This window comes from Saccostrea cucullata, unplaced genomic scaffold (genome assembly GCF_032062105.1).
Source record: "Saccostrea cucullata isolate Sc308-1 unplaced genomic scaffold, CSIRO_AGI_Scuc_v1 ctg1135, whole genome shotgun sequence".
NCBI lineage: Eukaryota > Metazoa > Mollusca > Bivalvia > Ostreida > Ostreidae > Saccostrea > Saccostrea cuccullata.
The window spans coordinates 208,569-228,046 of record NW_026924282.1 but is presented as its reverse complement, the minus strand read 5'-3'; the positions used below and the strand labels follow the sequence as shown (position 1 = coordinate 228,046).

The 19,478-nt window shown below is 31.8% G+C and overlaps 1 protein-coding gene and 1 long non-coding RNA gene across 2 annotated transcripts; both read left to right on the top strand.

Moving 5' to 3' along the window:
• The first annotated feature begins 2,828 nt into the window (after positions 1-2,828).
• Positions 2,829-11,541, top strand: LOC134266132 (uncharacterized). Its single transcript, XR_009991899.1, has 3 exons — positions 2,829-2,865; positions 4,926-5,180; positions 11,464-11,541. It is a non-coding gene; the product is annotated as an uncharacterized LOC134266132 (long non-coding RNA).
• Positions 11,542-12,648: 1,107 nt separating this feature from the next.
• On the top strand, positions 12,649-18,373 carry LOC134266135 (uncharacterized). The gene is made up of 5 exons (XM_062748380.1): positions 12,649-12,654; positions 14,216-14,332; positions 15,276-15,476; positions 15,681-15,764; positions 18,177-18,373. Exons 1-5 carry the CDS (start codon positions 12,649-12,651, stop codon positions 18,270-18,272), a joined length of 504 nt encoding a protein of 167 aa, XP_062604364.1. The 3' UTR covers positions 18,273-18,373.
• The last annotated feature ends 1,105 nt before the right edge of the window (positions 18,374-19,478 follow it).

Here is a 19,478-nt window from a genome sequence, read left to right as displayed (position 1 = left end):
CAAAATTGATAATGATAGCCTGGAACAAATACAGTTAGGTAAATTAAATTTCCTAGTCCGTGCAATTGCCTGTTCAACTGAAGTCTCATTGCCAAGACCGTTGTTTGTGTACAAGGGTTGTCCCGTAAAATCGTGGACAAAGCTTTTTTTTCTCCAAAAGTAATAGGCGCATTAAGCTGAAAATTTCAGTGAATGTTTATTTATCATATTTGAGTGCAATATAAAATTTTCGATAAAATTTAGGCAAAAATAAAGATTTTATAATGCTTGAATGTGTACGAGGTATTGTCCTACGGCGCACGGTCAAAAACCAAGGTTTTATTAAAGAATACACAAGTTTGAATTCAAAATAAAAGTTTTAAATACATAAGACTTGGATTAAAATTATCCTAATTCAATTCCACAATCAATTTTGTAGTCTTTGTAAAAATTTAAAGGCATTTGTTTCATTTCTGGCAGTTTCTCGAGCATTCGAAATGGGAAAGTGGTAAACACAACACACGAAAAATGGCGACGTTTTATGACGTTACGGCGCACCGAAGAACAGTTCAGTTTTATTTCGATGTTGTAACCTTCGATGTTGACACCATTAGAGACTTGAAATGACCATAGAAGAAAAAGATCATAAAAATATCACCATATCTAAAGTATACAAATGAAATAGGAGATTTCTTAGCGAAGTTTTTTTGATCGAGTCCCTGGGGAGTACAAAACATACGGACAAACTCCTAATGTAATAGCAAAAGACGCTGTCACAGTAGACCGCCGATATGAGATTTTCTATTAGTTGAATGATGGTGAGAATATTGTTCGTAACTTACTAATAAATCGTCAGAAGATCGCATGAGGGTGCCAATTGGTTCTTCGACTTTTTATGGAAACTAAAGAATGTGTATCAATGAAATTCCTAAATTTAAGTCGGACTCATCCAACTTCATTTTCAGCAAAGATAAAACGTGACGCTGTTTTAGACATTTTGACGTTATAATCCATGCGCCGTAAGGTGATACAATACATGGCATAAAATCTCATAATTTGTTTATTTATGCATATATTTATCTGAAATTTGCTGTGTATATTACTAAAATATGTACTAAATAACAGTGAAAATTTCAGAACGCAGTGATGTTTATTTTTCACACTAGACAACTTGTCCACGATTTTACGGGACAACCCTCGTACATGTACGTTGCTAAGCATCCAGCAGAGTAGTATGCAATGAATAATGTAAAAAAGATCTACAATTCTAAATTATTAAAATGTGATTCAGATATTCAAGTTGAATGTTTTATGTAGAGAGTGTAGGTAGTTCCTGTAGTTGAACCTTTTTTCTGCTTTTGTCAAAGTAAAAATAAGTTGTAAATGTGATTATTTTTTCCTGGTTCTTCGAATACTATTTTACTTTTACAAAATATTTAAGTGTTTAACCATTGACGAACGTTCAATAGAAATATTATTGGTATATCATGTCCTTGAGACACTGGTAATCTTTAAATTCAAATATTAACTCTTTGTTAACATTCTGATTGTACTAACAAGTACTATGAAATTGACATCAAAAGATAATGGAGTTTCTTATTGACAATATATCTACATGTATCTACATGTTTGGACACTCCTTTTTTCCTTCGTCAAAGACTGTTCAGTTCAGTTTTTTTTACTAACCACTAGTAACCCCCTCTTCAAAAAGAGCGTTTTTCCTGTCATAGTCACGAAAAAAATACTACATTCCACTGTTTGTTCTGTGTATTATTAAAGGAAAAAGAAGTCATCTCAAACTTTCTTGAAAGTCATACTTGTACCAATTTATGTTTCGATGAGAATATCTAAAAAAAACTGAAGCCTTAAAAAGTCAAGAGTCTTTATATTTATTCAATTGAATTCGGAAATATTCGCATAGAAAAATGAACATGAAATACCATCGTCACTTCGTGTGATTTATTTTTTGCCATTTAATTCATCCCCCTTCCTCTGCAAATAAATATTAATAACACCAGGGTCATATGTGGCATTGCTTACCTAAATCAATATATCTCTGCTGCTCTTCATCTGCAGACCCTACAACATATAAATAATTCTTTCTACACCTTAAACCACGCATCTAAGTCCTACTTTATGTCGCCCGCGTGGCGCAGTGGTTAGAGCGACTGCTCTAGAATCGCGAAGTAAGGAGTCAATCCTTACGTCGCGGGTTCGAATCACACTGAGGAACATGGAGAACGGTCCTTTGGATGAGACCCTATAAACCGAGGGCCCGTGTCGCAGTAGGTGCTGGCACGAAAATGTTCCCTTTCTGCTCAATGGCCCTGAGTGCCGATTATAGGACAGTATTTGCAGCTCTCAACCGGCAAGTGGTGGCGTGTCCATACATGAGTGAAACAGACGTTAAACAATGTATATAATCAATCATTTAATCAATCCCGAGGGTCTTATTCGATATTAAGATTAATATACACTGCTAGATGATTCATAGGAATACATATAAGTATCAATTACTTTACCTTCTTTGTTTTTTCATGTTTTCAGAGAAAATTCACGCCTCTTTGTATTTTTGGAAATACATGTATACGATTCTTTAGAGATGTTTTATATATAAGTGTGCAAAGCCTAACGTTTTTTTAAATAGCAAGACGGTTATTCTAGATGGACATGAAGGGAAAATGATTAATGTAGTCAAACTATATAATAAGGCGTAATGTGCTCAATTTACGATAAATTTAAACTCACATATATATTTTTAAAAATATATATTTATTTTGTAGAAATACTTCCACTATGGGGAAAGAAAAGAATTGCAAATCAAGGAAGGATGTACATGTAGATCATCGTTTAAGCGTGATACTGAAAATTGTAAATGTTATCTTGGTTAGTGTATTATACTCTTATTTTATTGATTTAATATGACTCTTTATGTTTAATACGAATCCATGTTTCACGAAGGGGAAAATTAAACTTCCAATATTCTACTTGATCAATTTCAACAACTTAAGTTTGTATATAATTTCAATATCATATGATTCGATTTGCAAGAGCATGCATCACGTGTGAAAAATGTCTTGAACTAGATAAGTTATTGAAAAACAAGTTGATGAAACAAGAATAGCAACAGTCTCGTTTAATGCCATCGTTTCTCAAGTTCTTTGGTCGATTAATGGAAAACAACAATCATTGTGTCAAATGCTGACGTTTCACATTCTAACTATAGGCCATTATTTAAAGACTGATTTCTTGACGGATTTTTCCGTTTTTTATCGATTATGACAAGGAGCACACGCCGGGTGTGACAGGTAAGGGGACGCTCAGTCCCCCATGGCACCTGATCCCATCTTCGATGTTTTGGATGCTATAAAACTTTGACGAGCTCACTTTCAATCTAAGTTTCACTTTTTCACTATTAATTGTATTGCTAAGATTGAGACTGAGATCAAAAGTGAGCTCGTCTAAGTTTTATGGAGGTCCGTCTTTGTTCTGATCCAGATTTGTATTGATGAACTTTTTAACTTTAATACTCTCTGAATTTTTTATTTTGTACACAACAGCGTCTTTCAAAAAACATATTCGAAAATTTTATATCCTTGAAGAGAACTTCGAAGTTTTAAAAAATAAATATGATGAAAAAAATGGGTTGATATATTGTGTACAGCTTCTACATTCAATCAATAAATGAATTTTGGGGCATGAGACATTTGTATTCCTAGAAATGATCTATGCAATAATAACCAGAAATGAATTGACATGTCAATTGTTTATGATGCAGTAAATCTTTTACTGAGGAGACCGGTAGTTGACACATTTTGAACTCGGACATAATTTTGATTTATAGATTGATTAAAATATGTTTAACCATTCACTGCAATTAAGTATAGATATTAAGGAAGCATGATGTATATTAATCTTTATGCTATGGGGTGGTTATTTGTGTCCCAAATCTTGCTATTATTAAATATGTATTTTTTCTCTATCAGTAAAACTTATAAAGATGACACACAATTCAAGATCAAAAGTCCATTAAACAACACAAAACAGGAGCAGAGCAATGACGGACTTCAAAAAAAAAACGTGGGATCAGGTGCCATGGAGAAGTGAGGAAGGATATGGAGATAACGAACAGTATTCAATCTCAAAGTCTATTAAACAATATACAAAATAAGAGCAGAGCGAACACGGACCTCCGAAACATCAGAGGTGGGATCAGGTGCCATGGAGGAGTGAGCATCCCCTGCCGACCGGTCACATCCACCGTGTGCTCCTTGTCATGATCAGGGGAATAACTGAAAAATCCCCCGTTTTCAATTCAGTATATAAATAATGGACTAACAATTAAATTGATAAAAGTCTGTCAGAATTTGACTCAATGATAAATCGTATTTGTTGACAATGTTATTGTATCGACCATAGAACTAACAAAATGATCACTTTAAAAGAGACTGCTAATATTCTTGTTCCATCAACTTGTTTGTCAATAATTTGCCTCGTTATAGAAATTGTTCTTACGTAGAGCATGCTCTTGCGTGTCGAATCAACTGAGATATATAATCTCCGCATGCAGCTGATGAAGGAATATTGCTCCACACGTAAGAGAAGTTGACGATAGAAAAGTTAAAGTCAACTTCGAACTTGGTTGTTAGATTACCATTAACGTCTTTTTCAAGTAAAATATCCAAATATGAAATAGATGTGTTCGACTCCGTAGTATATTTTATCAAAATAAATGTTCAAAGAGTGAAAGGCTTGTGTTGAAATCTGTTTTAAATAACGTTAACCATTTGATAAAATTGCCATGTACCATTGACTATATCAATGGTTTAATGCATGGGTGTTTGAATGTACAAGCATTTTTATTTAATTCTTTGTTGCTCTTATTTACCAAAAGTCATGCAGATTTACTGTTAACCCTTGAAGTGAATTTGAATATTTTTATTCAGTTTGTTTTCGGATTTGGATGGTTCCTTACTGGTGCAGTTATACTTGGAGGGGTCCTACTGAACAGTCATGTCAACAAAATTTTGAACATCATTTCAATTCTTTCAACTGGACTTGGTGACGAAATAAAAATCTTATCCTCAATGTTAATTGTGATAGGGTTTTTCGTAATGTTTGAATCTATTATAGGATTTTTTCTTGAAACGTTGAACGACAAAAAACAAAAGAAACCACGGTGGAATATTGTGATATATGGGGTAAATTTCTTAATTTCGTATTTTTTCCCTCTTTAACTACAAAACTTGTTTTCCAGAAATAAGTTTTTTCCTTGTTTGTACCATTCAATAATAGACACTTTGCTCTCATTATATTCTTGAAGCACATTTGAATTTTATCAATATATACCGGTACTTAAAACCATATAACTTATATGATTGCGCCCATGACAAAAGGGTCCTTATGGCATTTTTGCTAAAACAGAGAAATAACGTCATAAAGATGTGACGTTGCAGATTGACGGTGAACTTCGTCGCAGATTTTTTTTTAACCACGTGTTTTGACGTTTGACGCATCCAGAGTTTTTATCGCTGTTTCCAACATGTGGAATTTATTTTCATTTATAAATTAACTTAATAAATATCTGAATCTCCTAATCCACTGATTTTAATAGATATAAATAAAAACATTTAGCACTGGTTTCTTAACAAACATTATTAAATACGTCTCTATAATACCAATAGTTTTCCTACATGCGTAAATGTATAGAAGCTGTAGACAAGGTGTTTTCTGATAGGATAATGAACCTTTATACTCTAGATAAATTTTATTTACATATTGATACCATTTCTAGAATACATCTTAGACAGGGTATATCGTAAAAAATATTGCAAAGGAAAATTGTCTTCCTACTTCTTTGAGATCCGCTCCACCACTCTCAAATATACATTGCGATCGCGTCGATCACATGTAAACATTGATTCATCGGTGCATACTGCTTAAACTGTTGTTAAATTGTTTGTACAAATGTTGAAACTAAACATACATCTTCCAAGTTTTTTACAAATCTAGCAAGAATGTGTAAGAACGATAGTCATGATAGTCAAGATTATTTGTATTTTCTATAAATAATAAAAATAGGAGAGATAACTCTGATGTCAACAATCGATGTAATAGGGGTACCAGACAGGGACATTCATTTTAATTGCGTACTTTTTCACATTTCAGCTGCATGTTCGCATGAATTTGCTCCCGGATTCTAAAAGAGATATTTTATGACCAAATAAAAACATTTTTAATCGTCAGCATAATTATGAATTTTTAAATAAAAAAAATATTGTTGTACTTTGGGAAAAAGGTCCTGTAAATGTAGAAAAGGAAAACAAAGAAAAAAGGAAAACTGCAAAATTGAACAGACTTTATTTTTTTTTTTCAAATCTCTTATCTATAGCTTTTTTTTTATTTGCATGAAATAATTTCTTGACGAATTTCATTTTTAAAAAGATAATAAACATGTAAAGCGTCTACCTTATAATCATGATTAAATAAATTAAACTTTAACAAGAATAGATATGGGTTACCCCATATCCAAAGATATTCGACTTTTAGATTTAATATGTTTAACAGTGTTTATAATGACGTTAATAAAAAAAACTGCACTGTCTAATTACGGAACTGTTGTAAATTTCGTGAGTCCATAGCATTACGGTCACCCAGTCTCCTAACAAACAGTACACATATAGGCCTACATGTACCTGTGTCCGCAAGACCAACATTAGCCTTGGTCTACACACGTGCGATGGAGCTGTCAAACGCATCCAGCGAGCTCGGAGAAACACGTTTTGTTTTGCCGAGAAGTTACGATGGCAGACAAAACTTTTCTTTTCTTAATTAGACCATATGAATACGAATTCTGATTAATAAAAATTATACAATCCCTGTTGAACTATATATAGTTTGTTCTAACATTTGCATCTGCAACAACTTGTGTTTAAAATGGCCGGGTTAGGAAAATCAGGACCGGGTCGGAAAATTCTAAACTGAAAACCTTTTTTGTTTTGAAAATTACTGAAATATACTAATGTATTCGTCGCAGAAATTACTTACATTATTCAAGTTCCATATAAAATGGCATGCTGAACTTCAACACGAACCCGAATCTCCAACCCAGTTCTCGTTTTGCCACACATACCCTACAGTTTACAAAGTGTACACACGAGCAGAATCCGCCCAGGGATTGAAAATTCCGTTATTTAATAATACACACACACAGAATGATTAATTTTTTCTTTAAGAAGAAATTTTATGATAATTAACGGACTATAAACATGTACATAATACAAATGTTGATATAGTATTATCAATTCATCGGTGAAAAGATATGAATCGAAGAATGACCTAATTATTCTCTGTTATCAAACATGTAAAAAAAAAAGGCTGAGGAGGGAGCGAGCGTAGGAATATTGATATTTTTTATTTGCATTTCGGGGGTAAAGCGACTTTCTAATAATATTTTGACGTTATTTTTGATTTCTTTAACGTATGACATACACAACTTTACTCTTATCATGAACAATAATGTTGTATCTACTTATCATGATGGAACTATTTTGGTCGGACCAATTTGTGTGAGCCGCCGCTGAATACAGTAATATATCTTGCATAAATAGTATGCACTGATCGAATATATTAAAAATGTTGATTTGTCTTTTATTCTTGTTGCACAAAGACACTTCAATTTAGAGAAATTAAAACAAGCAAAAAAACATCCGAATGAAAAAAAATGTTCTTAATGTTCTAACTTAAATAGAGCTGGTCAAGTAAATCTGATGAGAGAGAGAGGATGGAGGGTAGATAAAATTATTTATATTGAATCTATTTATCTAATATTGGGAAATGTGAACTCTATTGAAAAAGATGAGTTTTCAAAACAAATGAAATAATAAATGAAAGAAAATATCATTTTTGTTCTCTAAACTACCCATACATGAATAGCTATTTATTTTCAAGATCTCCAAATTTAATAAACATGTAACTCTTTGGTACTTACGTGTTGTTGTTTTTTTTTTTTCATACGGAGTTCAAATGTTTTAAGCATTATCTGCAAATTAATTCCTTAAGCCATGACGAACTTTGTCTTTCATAAAAGCTCGATCAGCATTGGATGTCTCTTAACAGATCAATTATCATGCTAAAAACTCAATCATCACTGAACTTATAATCTCATTGCAGTTATCAGAGTGGAATAATATATTGTTTAACCTGCCATCAAATTATGGATAAATATTATTAAACATGCTCAAATATGATTTTATTTGTTTTGGTTGATAAAAAAAATCCTTATAAGTTCATGGTCGGGTTTTATTCTACGTGTAAATGCTAACAGAAAAAGAAAATTCAATGCTGAAAATACATGACATAAAACCGCAAAAATTTGCTTGCATTTTGTGTTATTTTGGCTGCAGTGCAGGGGATGGGGGTGGGGGTGTCCTTATATATTTCCGTAACATGTACAATTGTAGGCTTTACAAGGCTTAGCATACATGTATCCAAGCTTCTGGCACCAGGCACGTAGCATCGCTCTTGAAAGTTTGGGGGGAGGGGGGGGGGCAGCCAGAGAATTTTTTTTACTTCGCTGAAAAAGTTGTCAAGCAAAAAAAAAGTTAATGTTGCACAAATTCGAAAATCCTATTTCGTGGGGGGGGGGGGGGGGGGGTCAACTACTTTCAGTACCAATTTTTATACTACGTTTTCCGTACATCACTAATAGTGGGGGGGGGGTGGCAACCAGACTTTCAATTATCAATTCCTATAGTATAAGTAAGGTTGGGGAAAAAAGTGAAGGCCCAGGCCCCCCTGCCCCCCCCCAGCCCCCCCCCCCCCCCCGTTGCTACGTCCCTGGGCACGGGAACAGAATGGAATTCATACTCTTTAAAACTCACTTTATAGAATAAAATTAGAAAACAATATTAGAATGAAGGGGATTTTTTTTTAATTACGTCATAAATAATATGATGATTTTCTAAGATGTTTACATCCCTAAAAAAATCTGACATTTCAAAGCTCCGCCAGTTCACAGACAATTGTCAGGAAACATATTATACAAAACAGTCATATTCAACTGACTGTATATTAAGGCATAAACAATTACATGTTATTAATCTTGAACCCATCCATACCCCAACAAAAGCTATACATATAAACCGTAAATGGCATCTTTAATTTAATTCTATGGGTGTGCTTCTAAAACAATCCATTTCATAAAATAAAACCAGAGATTTTAATTCTATGGTATCATTATATACATGATTAATAATACTGAATTCATAGCAATTCAGTTCCAGGCTCATAGTGTTTATGATCGCTGTGCGATTTTGAAAATAGCAATGCTCAGAATTAAAGGTACAAATATAAAATGAAGAATAATAATAGACAGCATATTATTTCAAACCTAAATAAAAAGTGAATCTGCAAGTTGTGGGGTTAATGGTACTGGGTGCATCTAAATTTTTTTTAATTTATTTTAACTCGTGTTCACAAGAATTGCAAGTTTCTGCCATTTAGATTTTACCCCCCCCCCTTCACCAACATACACATAATCCTACAGATGTTAATCCTGGCCTGGGTCTATCTCTTGTGTAAATGTGTGCGGATTATAACTCATTCATTTGTTTGTAAAATTTCCACCTTTTGATTGGTTAATATTAAAATATTTTTACTGCTAGACTAAAAAATATTTCGTGTATCCTTTATATTTTAAAAAAAAGCAGTGTCATTATTGACCCAATGCAGACAGACAAACTTATAGATGCAGTGAATCAACCGAATTTCCTTTTTATTTACTGTCTATTGTGTATCGTAATTACATGTTACATGTACCACATTTCACAATTTTTCTGTCTTTATATAAAATTTAGAAAGAACGAACAATCAAATAAATTTTCACTTCGCAGTACCATTTAGGTAGCGTAATGATGTTCCAGATATAATTTTTAAAAAATTAATTTTCACATATATGGTAACTAAAGATATAATATCGTTTATGCTGAAATCTTGACCTATCGAGAGCAATGTTTAAATCAAAATAATTTTCAAATGAATTCTATATCGAGAGCAATGTTTAAATCAAAATAATTTTCAAATGAATTCTACAGGCTCATCAATTGACTCTTGCATGGATTACCAGTTAACATTTTGTTTGAGAAAATAATTGTTTCAACAAAAAAAAAAAAAAAAAAAAAAAAAATGGATGTTGCCCGCTGTTCAGGTCTCCCCCTGGTGTCATAGAAAAGTGAAATGTAAAACAAACACTCACTCATAATACTATACACGACTGATGAATCCATAATATATATAACTATGAAATAATTATTAATAATTAAAAGAGACAATAAGATAAAAATAATGTGCATGGAAAAATATTAAATATTATACAACTATTAATCACCAAAGTAAATTTACAGAAGAAAATCATTCAACGTTCACTCTGAAAACGTTTGACGTTGTTGAAAAACATGACGTCATTATTAACCTGTTAAAGTATATTTGATAAAAATGAAGAAAAAACATACTTAGAGTAGACGTAGGACCATGAAAATTCATATTTGACAACTTCTAACCTTACTCTATCAGAATCCGTGAAAAACTAAAAATGCATAAAAATTGCCATAAGGACCCTTTTCATATGGGCGCAATCATATGATATAATATATTATATATGAAGATTATGAAATAGAAGTGTTTCTACCTCAAAATAAAGTTTCCTTACAAATTGTATGAAGTACCTATAATGGAATTATAAAAGAATTGTTCCCAGTAGGAACTTTTCTCTCATTTAAAAGTCAATGTACAAACCTTTGGTCCGTAAACGTTTAATCAGAATAGTTCTTGTTAATCTATACATGCTATATGCATAAAAAATTAAATACCGTAAACTTAAAACACAAACAAAAATCTTGGCCTGATGACAGCATGCTCTTACGTTTGAAAAAAATAAGCACATATTCAGAATTTTTTTCTTATGTTTTCTGTTATGTATGAAAATGAAAACAGTTTTTTCAACACTTCGAACATGATAGAAAAAATATAATCCTATGGCAGAATATTAGAAGCATCAAGAGAGAGAGAGAGAGAGAGAGAGAGAGAGAGAGAGAGAGAGAGAGAGAGGGAGATATCTTTTCATTTTGGGTAGTTGCAGTTTGAAAAGAGTGCACATTATTGAAACATATTATTACTTTACTCTAAATCTTTTTTCATAACTACAATCTATCACATCATGCAAAATAAATAAAAATCATTTCTATCTGCAAAAGAGTAAACATACAAAGTAACAATGGTAGAATGTGAAATACCATAGGTGTGAAAATATATTTACAAATATGGAAATCAATAAATAACTGATCAAAATGTTTTATTGAGTTGGATAGCAATTGCAGAAACAAAAAGATAATAAAGTTTGTTTAATTTGTAGTAAATTAATATTACTAATATTACATATTCTGTATTTGTTTTTGATAAATTCTTCAACTTTGTTTTGTCTTACAGTATTTTATTTTTGGTCTCATGTTATTTTTGTCAACACTGATAATCTTTGGGTTGTGGATTCACACGAGAGAAAAGGTATGTAGTTATAAAAGATTGTCTGCTATCATTTCGACACATTACTTTTTCATATATATAATATATATCAAATCTGTTAAAAGTATTTATTAGGGTGTATTGACTAAGGGGTTGAATCGAAAATGAAATTGGTCAGAAATTCATATCATTTGAATTAAAAAATATGAAGATAACGATCAGTATTCAAGCTCAGAAGTCCTTAAACAATACAAAACAGGAGCAGAACAAAGACAAGATGGATCTCATGAATATTAGAGGTGGGATCAAGTACCATGGAGGAGTGAGCATCCCATGCTGACCCGTCACATCAGTCGTGTGCTCCTAGTCGTGATCGAGATATAACGGAAGAATTTGTTGTCAATTCAGTGTACATTTATAAATAATGGACTGATAATTATTTTGAAAACGTCTGTCATTATTTGTCTCAATGATAAATTAAGAAATGTGTGAAATCTCGGCAATATCATAAAAATTCTTTTAAAAAAAAATTTAAGTGGCTATACATTTTGAGAAAATTTCTAGTAATGAGAACCCTTACTTTACGCGCAACCTTAGTTTAAGCCTTTTCCATCTTGAAAAGCCGTGTTTTCTCCAGGAAGTCAATTTTATGTGCGATCGTGATATATCATCGTGTTTTGAACTAGTAACTCTTCTTTTACTGGTAAAAATTAAATTGTCAATTCTCATCGCTAAAGCTAGCGGTCGTGAAAGGGTTTCAAACTGAAAAATCAAGAATTAGAATTTAGATTAATATTTTGTTTTACTGTAGAAATGAAGTACATGTAGCCTAATAATTAGATAATTAATTTTGGTACCTTCTATAAATTCGTAGCTTCTCCTACAAAATGTATGCAGATAAAGAAAATATTACTACTCAAGCTGAAAAGTCCCTTTTTAAATAAACAAATCGGGAGCAAAACAAACATTTACCAATCAAAAATAAGAGATGTGGATAATATGCAATGTGACTTTATTACAATCTTGAATTTACACTTATCACTGAGTAACGTATGCTAAACTATAAATTTGATGTTGCATTATAGCAACTTTCGAATTAAAATCAAAATTGATTTCAATGTTTTTTTATTCACCTCTGGGTAAAATCAAAGTATGAAGGTAAGCTTAAGGATAAATAACAAAATTATTTTCACGCTATATATAACACCCCCCTCATTGTTTTCAACAGTGGAGTTTAAATTGAAAATCCGATATTTTTCAAATATGTATGGTCAAATGTTGATGTAACTATGGAATTTAAGCCTGTAAACACTGAAGATGAAGAAAAATTTAGAAATTTTTTTAACATCGATTATTATACATTTAATATCTTATGATTATGCTTGTAATCCATTTGCACCTACTAAGTTTGGATTTTAAGCAACAATTTGGTACTTAGCTAAAAAGTTATTTTGGAATTCCCATACCCAGGCATGGACACAGCGATTTTTAAATATATGATATTAGGGGTTCCAATATATGATTTGCATTTCCTTATTAATATCTGATTAAAACTTTTTTAAAGACTTTCCGGAAATCATTATTAAATAATTCATTGATTGTACAGATATTTCGGCTTTCTCTTAGCTGAATATGGACTTGAGCAAGGTGCTAATTTAAGTGAAGAAGGTTTCAATTAGTGCTAATTTAAGTGAAGAAGGTTTCAATTAGTGAGCTTTGTGCACTTAGAACCTGTAGCAATTAAAAATAATGCAAATTGACAGCAGTTTAAACACAATTAATTCAAATCTTTTTATGGTACAATCTAAATGAAACATTTCAATGAGAAAAAGTATGGCAACTTACAAACCGGTACCATCTTATGCCAACAAGATATAAAATCGTTAATTGATATAACAGATTTTTAATCGTTTTGTTTTAAGTCTCATATTACTTTATTTGTATTTTGGAATATTGACCTTTCTTTAACCTCATAATACAGAAATTGATTAAAATTGCAGTTATATTCTAATAAATTAATAATTGTTGTTTCTTTTAATGTTGACTTTAACAAAGAAATAATGAATTTTATTTGCTGTTATCATTTAAATGTTTTCCATTCTTATCATAAATAAAGTTTGTAAAATATGTTTCACGGTCTATTATAATAAAGCATAAACTTTTTCAATATACATTAAGAATATGGAGAATATCAGAAAAATCCGTCGTGAATGATGACATGAATACGGTGTATTCTTGTATAAGAAGTTAATTAATATATGAAGAAGGATATGGAGATAACGAAGAGTATTCAATATCAAAGTCAATAAAACAATACAAAATAGGAGCAGAGCAAACACAGACCTCCAAAACATCAGAGGTTGGATCAGGTATCATGGAGCAGTGAGCATCCACTGCTGACAGGTCACATCTGCTGTGTGCTCCTTGTCATGATCGGGAAATAATGGAAAATTCCGTCGTCAATTCAGTGTATGAACAAAGGCCTAACAATTAGTATGAAAAACGTCGTAACATTTGATTGACCAACTAAAATTTATGTTTCCCCCTAATTTTACAGTAATGATATATATGTTATTAGTTTAATGATGTAGACATGTAAGCATTAGATTCTGAGCTTTGCAGAACGACTTTATTATTTGTATATTTGTAATTTAGTTATAAAATTCACATATCTAGCATTGGTATATTTTCAAACAATACATTATCTTTTTAACTAAAGATAAAAGAAACCTCTTCCAAAAATCAGCTGGAAGACAATTTACATGAAGAGTACAAAGATGATGCCCTCAGTACCACGGAAACAGTTTCGAATTCCTGGAATATGGTATTTATGGAGGTATGCATAATGGTAAAAATATTTAATTGAATACACCTAATAAAAAAATTTGCAATTACTAAAACTGTTAAAGATTAATAACATCTGACGCAGTATTATGTTGAAGCGTTGAATTTTCAATCTTATTTTTGAATGTCAGCGTTCGTCCCAACAAATTGAATAACTTGTGGGCAAGTACGGGTGCAATACTAACGCCGACATTCAGAGCATCTGCTCTAGAGTTGCGAAGTAAGGAGTAAATTTTTACCTCGCGGGTTCAAATCCTACTGTGGATCGTGCATGGAGACCGGTCTTCGGATGAAACCGTAAAAACCGAGGTACCGTGTCGCAGTAGATACTAGCACGAAAAAGATCCTTTACTACTCATTGGCCCTGAGTGCCGAGTATAGGAAAAGTGTGTAGCTCTCCACTGGCAAGTGATGGCGTCTCCATATGAGTGAAAAATTCTCTAGAGAGACGTTAAATAACAAACTATCAATCAAAGGCAGACAATTAAAGGATATCTTATAGTTTCATTCATTACATAATAGATTATAACATACATATAACAAGTATAAGCATATATAATTAAAGATACATCAAAATTTTATTTGTAATCCATTTCATTGAGAAGAGAATACCCTTCACATTCAATTGACAGAACACAGAAAATTATAACTAATTAAGTACATCAACGTGTAAGGTAATTCATAATGAAACACATTTTATCACTGTCGTAAAGTAAACTTATGTTGTTTTTTTTTTATATATAAATATATCATTTACATTAGACATTCAACAGAAAACTTTTTTCTGAATTTTGTTAGATGGACTTTCCACTACAATGCTAAATGCAGTGAATTGAAATGTTAAAAGTTCAATGCCCAATTTCTTTGGTATCTGCTTTATATTTAGCGGCATGCATGTGAATTTTTTTTTACATAAGTATTACACATTTGATTAGTTGGATTGTTGTGCAGTCAGTCCTGTGGTCAGCACAACTAATGATTTTGACAAGACTCCTTGGTGCACAACTAGTGGAGAATGTCAGCAGACAAATTCACAAATTCCAAAGACCTGCTGTAATGGAGTCACTGTCAGCACGTACTCTTCAGCTCCTTCAGCATGTCATGCAAATGTCGATAGTGAAACATATAACAGCCAGGTAATTAAAAAGCATTTACGCAACAAAAACCAACAACTCAAAGATAATGTGGGATTATCCATTTGAATTAAACATAAATACATCCCTACATACAATTCACACACAGGCAGAAAGATAGATACAAGTGTAAAGATAATAGTAGATGGATGGCTGGAAAGTGAAAGAGATGTATATTCTTATTTCTAAAGTACTGTTTCTTTTCAGGGATGCTACGATGTTCTGGTAAATAAAATAACTTCTTATTCTTCGGGCGTTATTGCTGTTGGTGTTCTACTTATTATTACTGAGGTAAAGTTAAAGTTATTATGTATTAAAAAATACAGAATTTTTTTACTCTAGAAAAACAATACTTTCTGTTTTAATCACTAAATGTTTTAATGATATTTTTTTGACAAAATAGGTAAAACAGAGGAAACACATTCGTGCTCGCAAGCTCTTAAAATTTCCCCTGTGCTCAAATACTCAGATAGATAGATGTACATGGATTTTCAATTAACATTATGATAAGGAACAGTAATAAACATCAAAACTGGATAATAACAATTGACAGCAGGACAAATACAGATCTCTAAAACATAAGATTATCAGCTGCCATGGAGGAGATCGCATTCACTGTCAAAGAGAAACAAAGTCTACGTGTTCCTTGTCATTAACGATCAAATAAAAAAAAATCTGTAGATAATTCAGTAGAAAATAACATTCTTATACGTTCTAAAAACGAAACTGTTGTCTAACGTTAATAGTTGGATTTACATGTTTGTTTAATAGGTTAATGTGTGGACACTGAATAATTTATCTCGTTTTAGAAATTGTTTATACGTAGAACATGCTCTTGCGTATCGAATCAACTGAGATACATAAACTTAGTGTGCAGGCGATGAAGGTATATTGCTCCATATAAGGGAAGGGAAGTTCACGATAGAAAAGGTAAAGTCATCACGTTTATCATAGAGCTTGGTTGTTAGATAACCAAAATATCGAAGTATGAAACAGATGTGTCAGACTCTGTAGTATCTTTTATCTAAAGCTCACAAGGATATATCGTATCGACATATAAAGGAATGGAAATCACCATTGATAAATGACAATACGTCGTTGATTCATCAATATGCCGAGTTGAAGACCACGACATGTGTTTTCTTCTTTTCACGCAAAAGATTTTGCACAAATTCTGCTTCATATGAATACAAATATAGTTCTGCAAAAACAGAGCGCAATTGGAACCCATGAGAATTCCAATAGATTGTAGGCCATGGAAGACTTGGTCTCCTAAAACCATAGATATTGTCTATCAGAACCTCAAGCATCTTGTGATGTCAACTTCAGAGTACTTTTGTGGGCTATCAGAATGTGCTTTAACAAATTAATTTTGCACATTACTAATGACCGGGTAAGTAAATTCTAAAGTTCCATTTTTTACTGAAAAAGCAGAGTTCTGTCAATGATATTGATAAGCCTGGACTTTAATTTATCGTGAATAATGGTTGTGTATAAAGTTGAAAAGTCGTAAATTTTAAAGCTGTTGATTTTGGTAAAATCATGCTTTTAAATTGTTCAAAATTCCCTTGGATTTTTTAAGTATCCACATGTGATTCACACCATTATTGTTGCATAGATCTCTTGAAGTTTTTTCTTCACTACTTTCAATATCTTAGTAGGAAGTATTTTAGAAAGAGGTTTGGTTGAACATTGACTGGAACCCAAAATTAATCTTTATTTGTAAGGATTCTTATGCAGTTTCGAAATCCAAAATATATTATATTTATGGTAGTTCAAATTCATTTTGGTTCTTCGGGATATTGAAAATATTCAATTACATAATAATAATTAATGAATAATACAGATAGTTTTCTACCGAATGTAACCTTCAAAAAGTTTTCTGTCTCAAATTTCTTTTTTTCCAGAATAAAACTTCATTGATATTCTGATCTAGTAGGTCAATGCTAGTTCTACATGTATCCTTTGCTTGCCGATGCTGATCCTGGCTATCCTGTTTTTAAATGCTAATCCTGATGCTAGTAGGAGACCGATGCTTATTTTGCTTTTTCTTATAAAATTTATTTATCTAGTTCCCCGCACTATACACACAACTACTATACTCTGAAATGGATAATTTGCGATGACTAATTTTGCAATGGCCAACTTCCCTTACTTATGCAGCAATGTTCAGTTAACCTATGAATATTGTGTTAATGTCTCTCATTTAATTCGATCTGCAAGAAGATACTTTAATATGAACAATGTCCAAAGCGAGGCAAGCTATTGAAAAACAAGTTGAAGAAACAAGAATAACAATTGACTCCTTTGAAGTCGTATGAATATAATAATAATATATATAATATATATGATGGCCGATAAAAATGCAACCTATTTTTTGATAAATGCTGACTAATCCGTTTTTAATACTCATTGTTAGGCCTTTATCTACACACTGAATTGTCTACAGATTTTTCCTTTTTTTCCTGATCATGCTTTGGAGCACATGGCAGATGTGGCCAGTCGACAGATGCTCACTCCTTCATGGCAACTGATCCCACGTTTATTTAGGAGGTCCTTGTTTAATCTACCCCTATTTACATTGTTTGAATAGACTTTGAGGCTGAATTTTATTCGTTTTCTTAAAATTTCATTGTATACATATAAAAACTACCTAATATAAATGAATGAAAAAGAATAAAATGAGCTGATTTTATATTTCAGTTAGTGGAAGCATTCCTTGCGTTATACATTTCAAAATCTTATACCGGGAATAAAACATCTCCCACTGAGCACTTCGAAAAAACAAATGGACGGTGATAGGAGAAATAAACACATTTCTGCAGTGCATTGTGAATTATTTTTGTTTTACAGAAATAGAAAATAACAACTTTGCGTACTTGAGAGTTTTCTAAGAAAGGAGTGCGATGTTAACTTTTTTATTTTTAAAAATCAAATCTTGATCTTTTTTGTAAAAAAAAAAAAAAGATTTGTCTGTGATACGTATTTATGTATTTTCCTATACACAAAATTGTTATTGATAAAAATGTACTTTTGATGTATATTTCTATTTTGCAGTCTTTCAATAAATTTTATACAATACATTTTCTCTCTGTTTATTGAACTATAAAATACTGTAGTTATTTTAAAGTAAATGAGATATTCTCTCCTTCATTAATAAATCAAATCATTAACTCATGTTTCCGATTGACAATACATAAGTAGTTTTTGGAGATGGGGTCCTCAAAAAATTTGTTGAAATACCATTGGGTACGAGTTTTGACCAGGTAGAAGCAGATCTATTTTTGTATTCACATGAAGTAGAATCTTTTTAAAATTTTCAAGGCCAGGGCCAAAATATTTGAAATTTAATAATAAATTGTATTTCATTATAATGGTTGAATAATTATACCAACGAGCTGATTTCAAAGTATTAATTTACTTTAAGACTATATACCTCCCCCCACCCCCACCCCCAGTACCCATGACCCTGAAATTAATCATGAACTTCGTAAGTTTATGAAATGCCGATGTGCAGAGAAGATTTTCAAAGAAATAATGCATATTTACTATATATTTCTACATGTAGCACCTAAAACACTGAGCCTGGGTCCATGAATTTGACAATTTTGATAGAGGACTCAATGCTGATTTAAATTATGCCAACAGTTTGACTGCTTGACGTCCAGGAGTGAAGAAGATTTTTAAAGATTGCATTAATTTTAGCGGATTTGGCTCCAACTCTCAAACCCTATGGGGGACAGGGACCACGAAACTCACAATTTTTTTTTTATTTCCACTTTTCAACTTTCAAATAGCAGTATATTTATATACTAGTCAAATATTCTAAGTCCCCAGGCAAGGTTTTGCTTTAAACCGCTCTTATTTTAACAAATATGAAAAATGAATTATTTTAAGAATATAATTTAATATGTATACAGGATAAAAAAGTAGCAATACAATATTTTCTCACTTAATTTATTTTATTGAAGTACTTTAACACAATATGCAGAAATGTTAAGGCAC

What these genes read in the sequence shown, in the direction of transcription:
- LOC134266135 (XM_062748380.1), top strand. An exon ending in GGAATATGGTATTTATGGAG is followed by an intron (nt 14,333 to 15,275) that starts GTATGCATAATG and finishes ACATTTGATTAG; the next exon opens with TTGGATTGTTGTGCAGTCAG. An exon ending in TTCTACTTATTATTACTGAG is followed by an intron (nt 15,765 to 18,176) that starts GTAAAGTTAAAG and finishes TTTATATTTCAG; the next exon opens with TTAGTGGAAGCATTCCTTGC.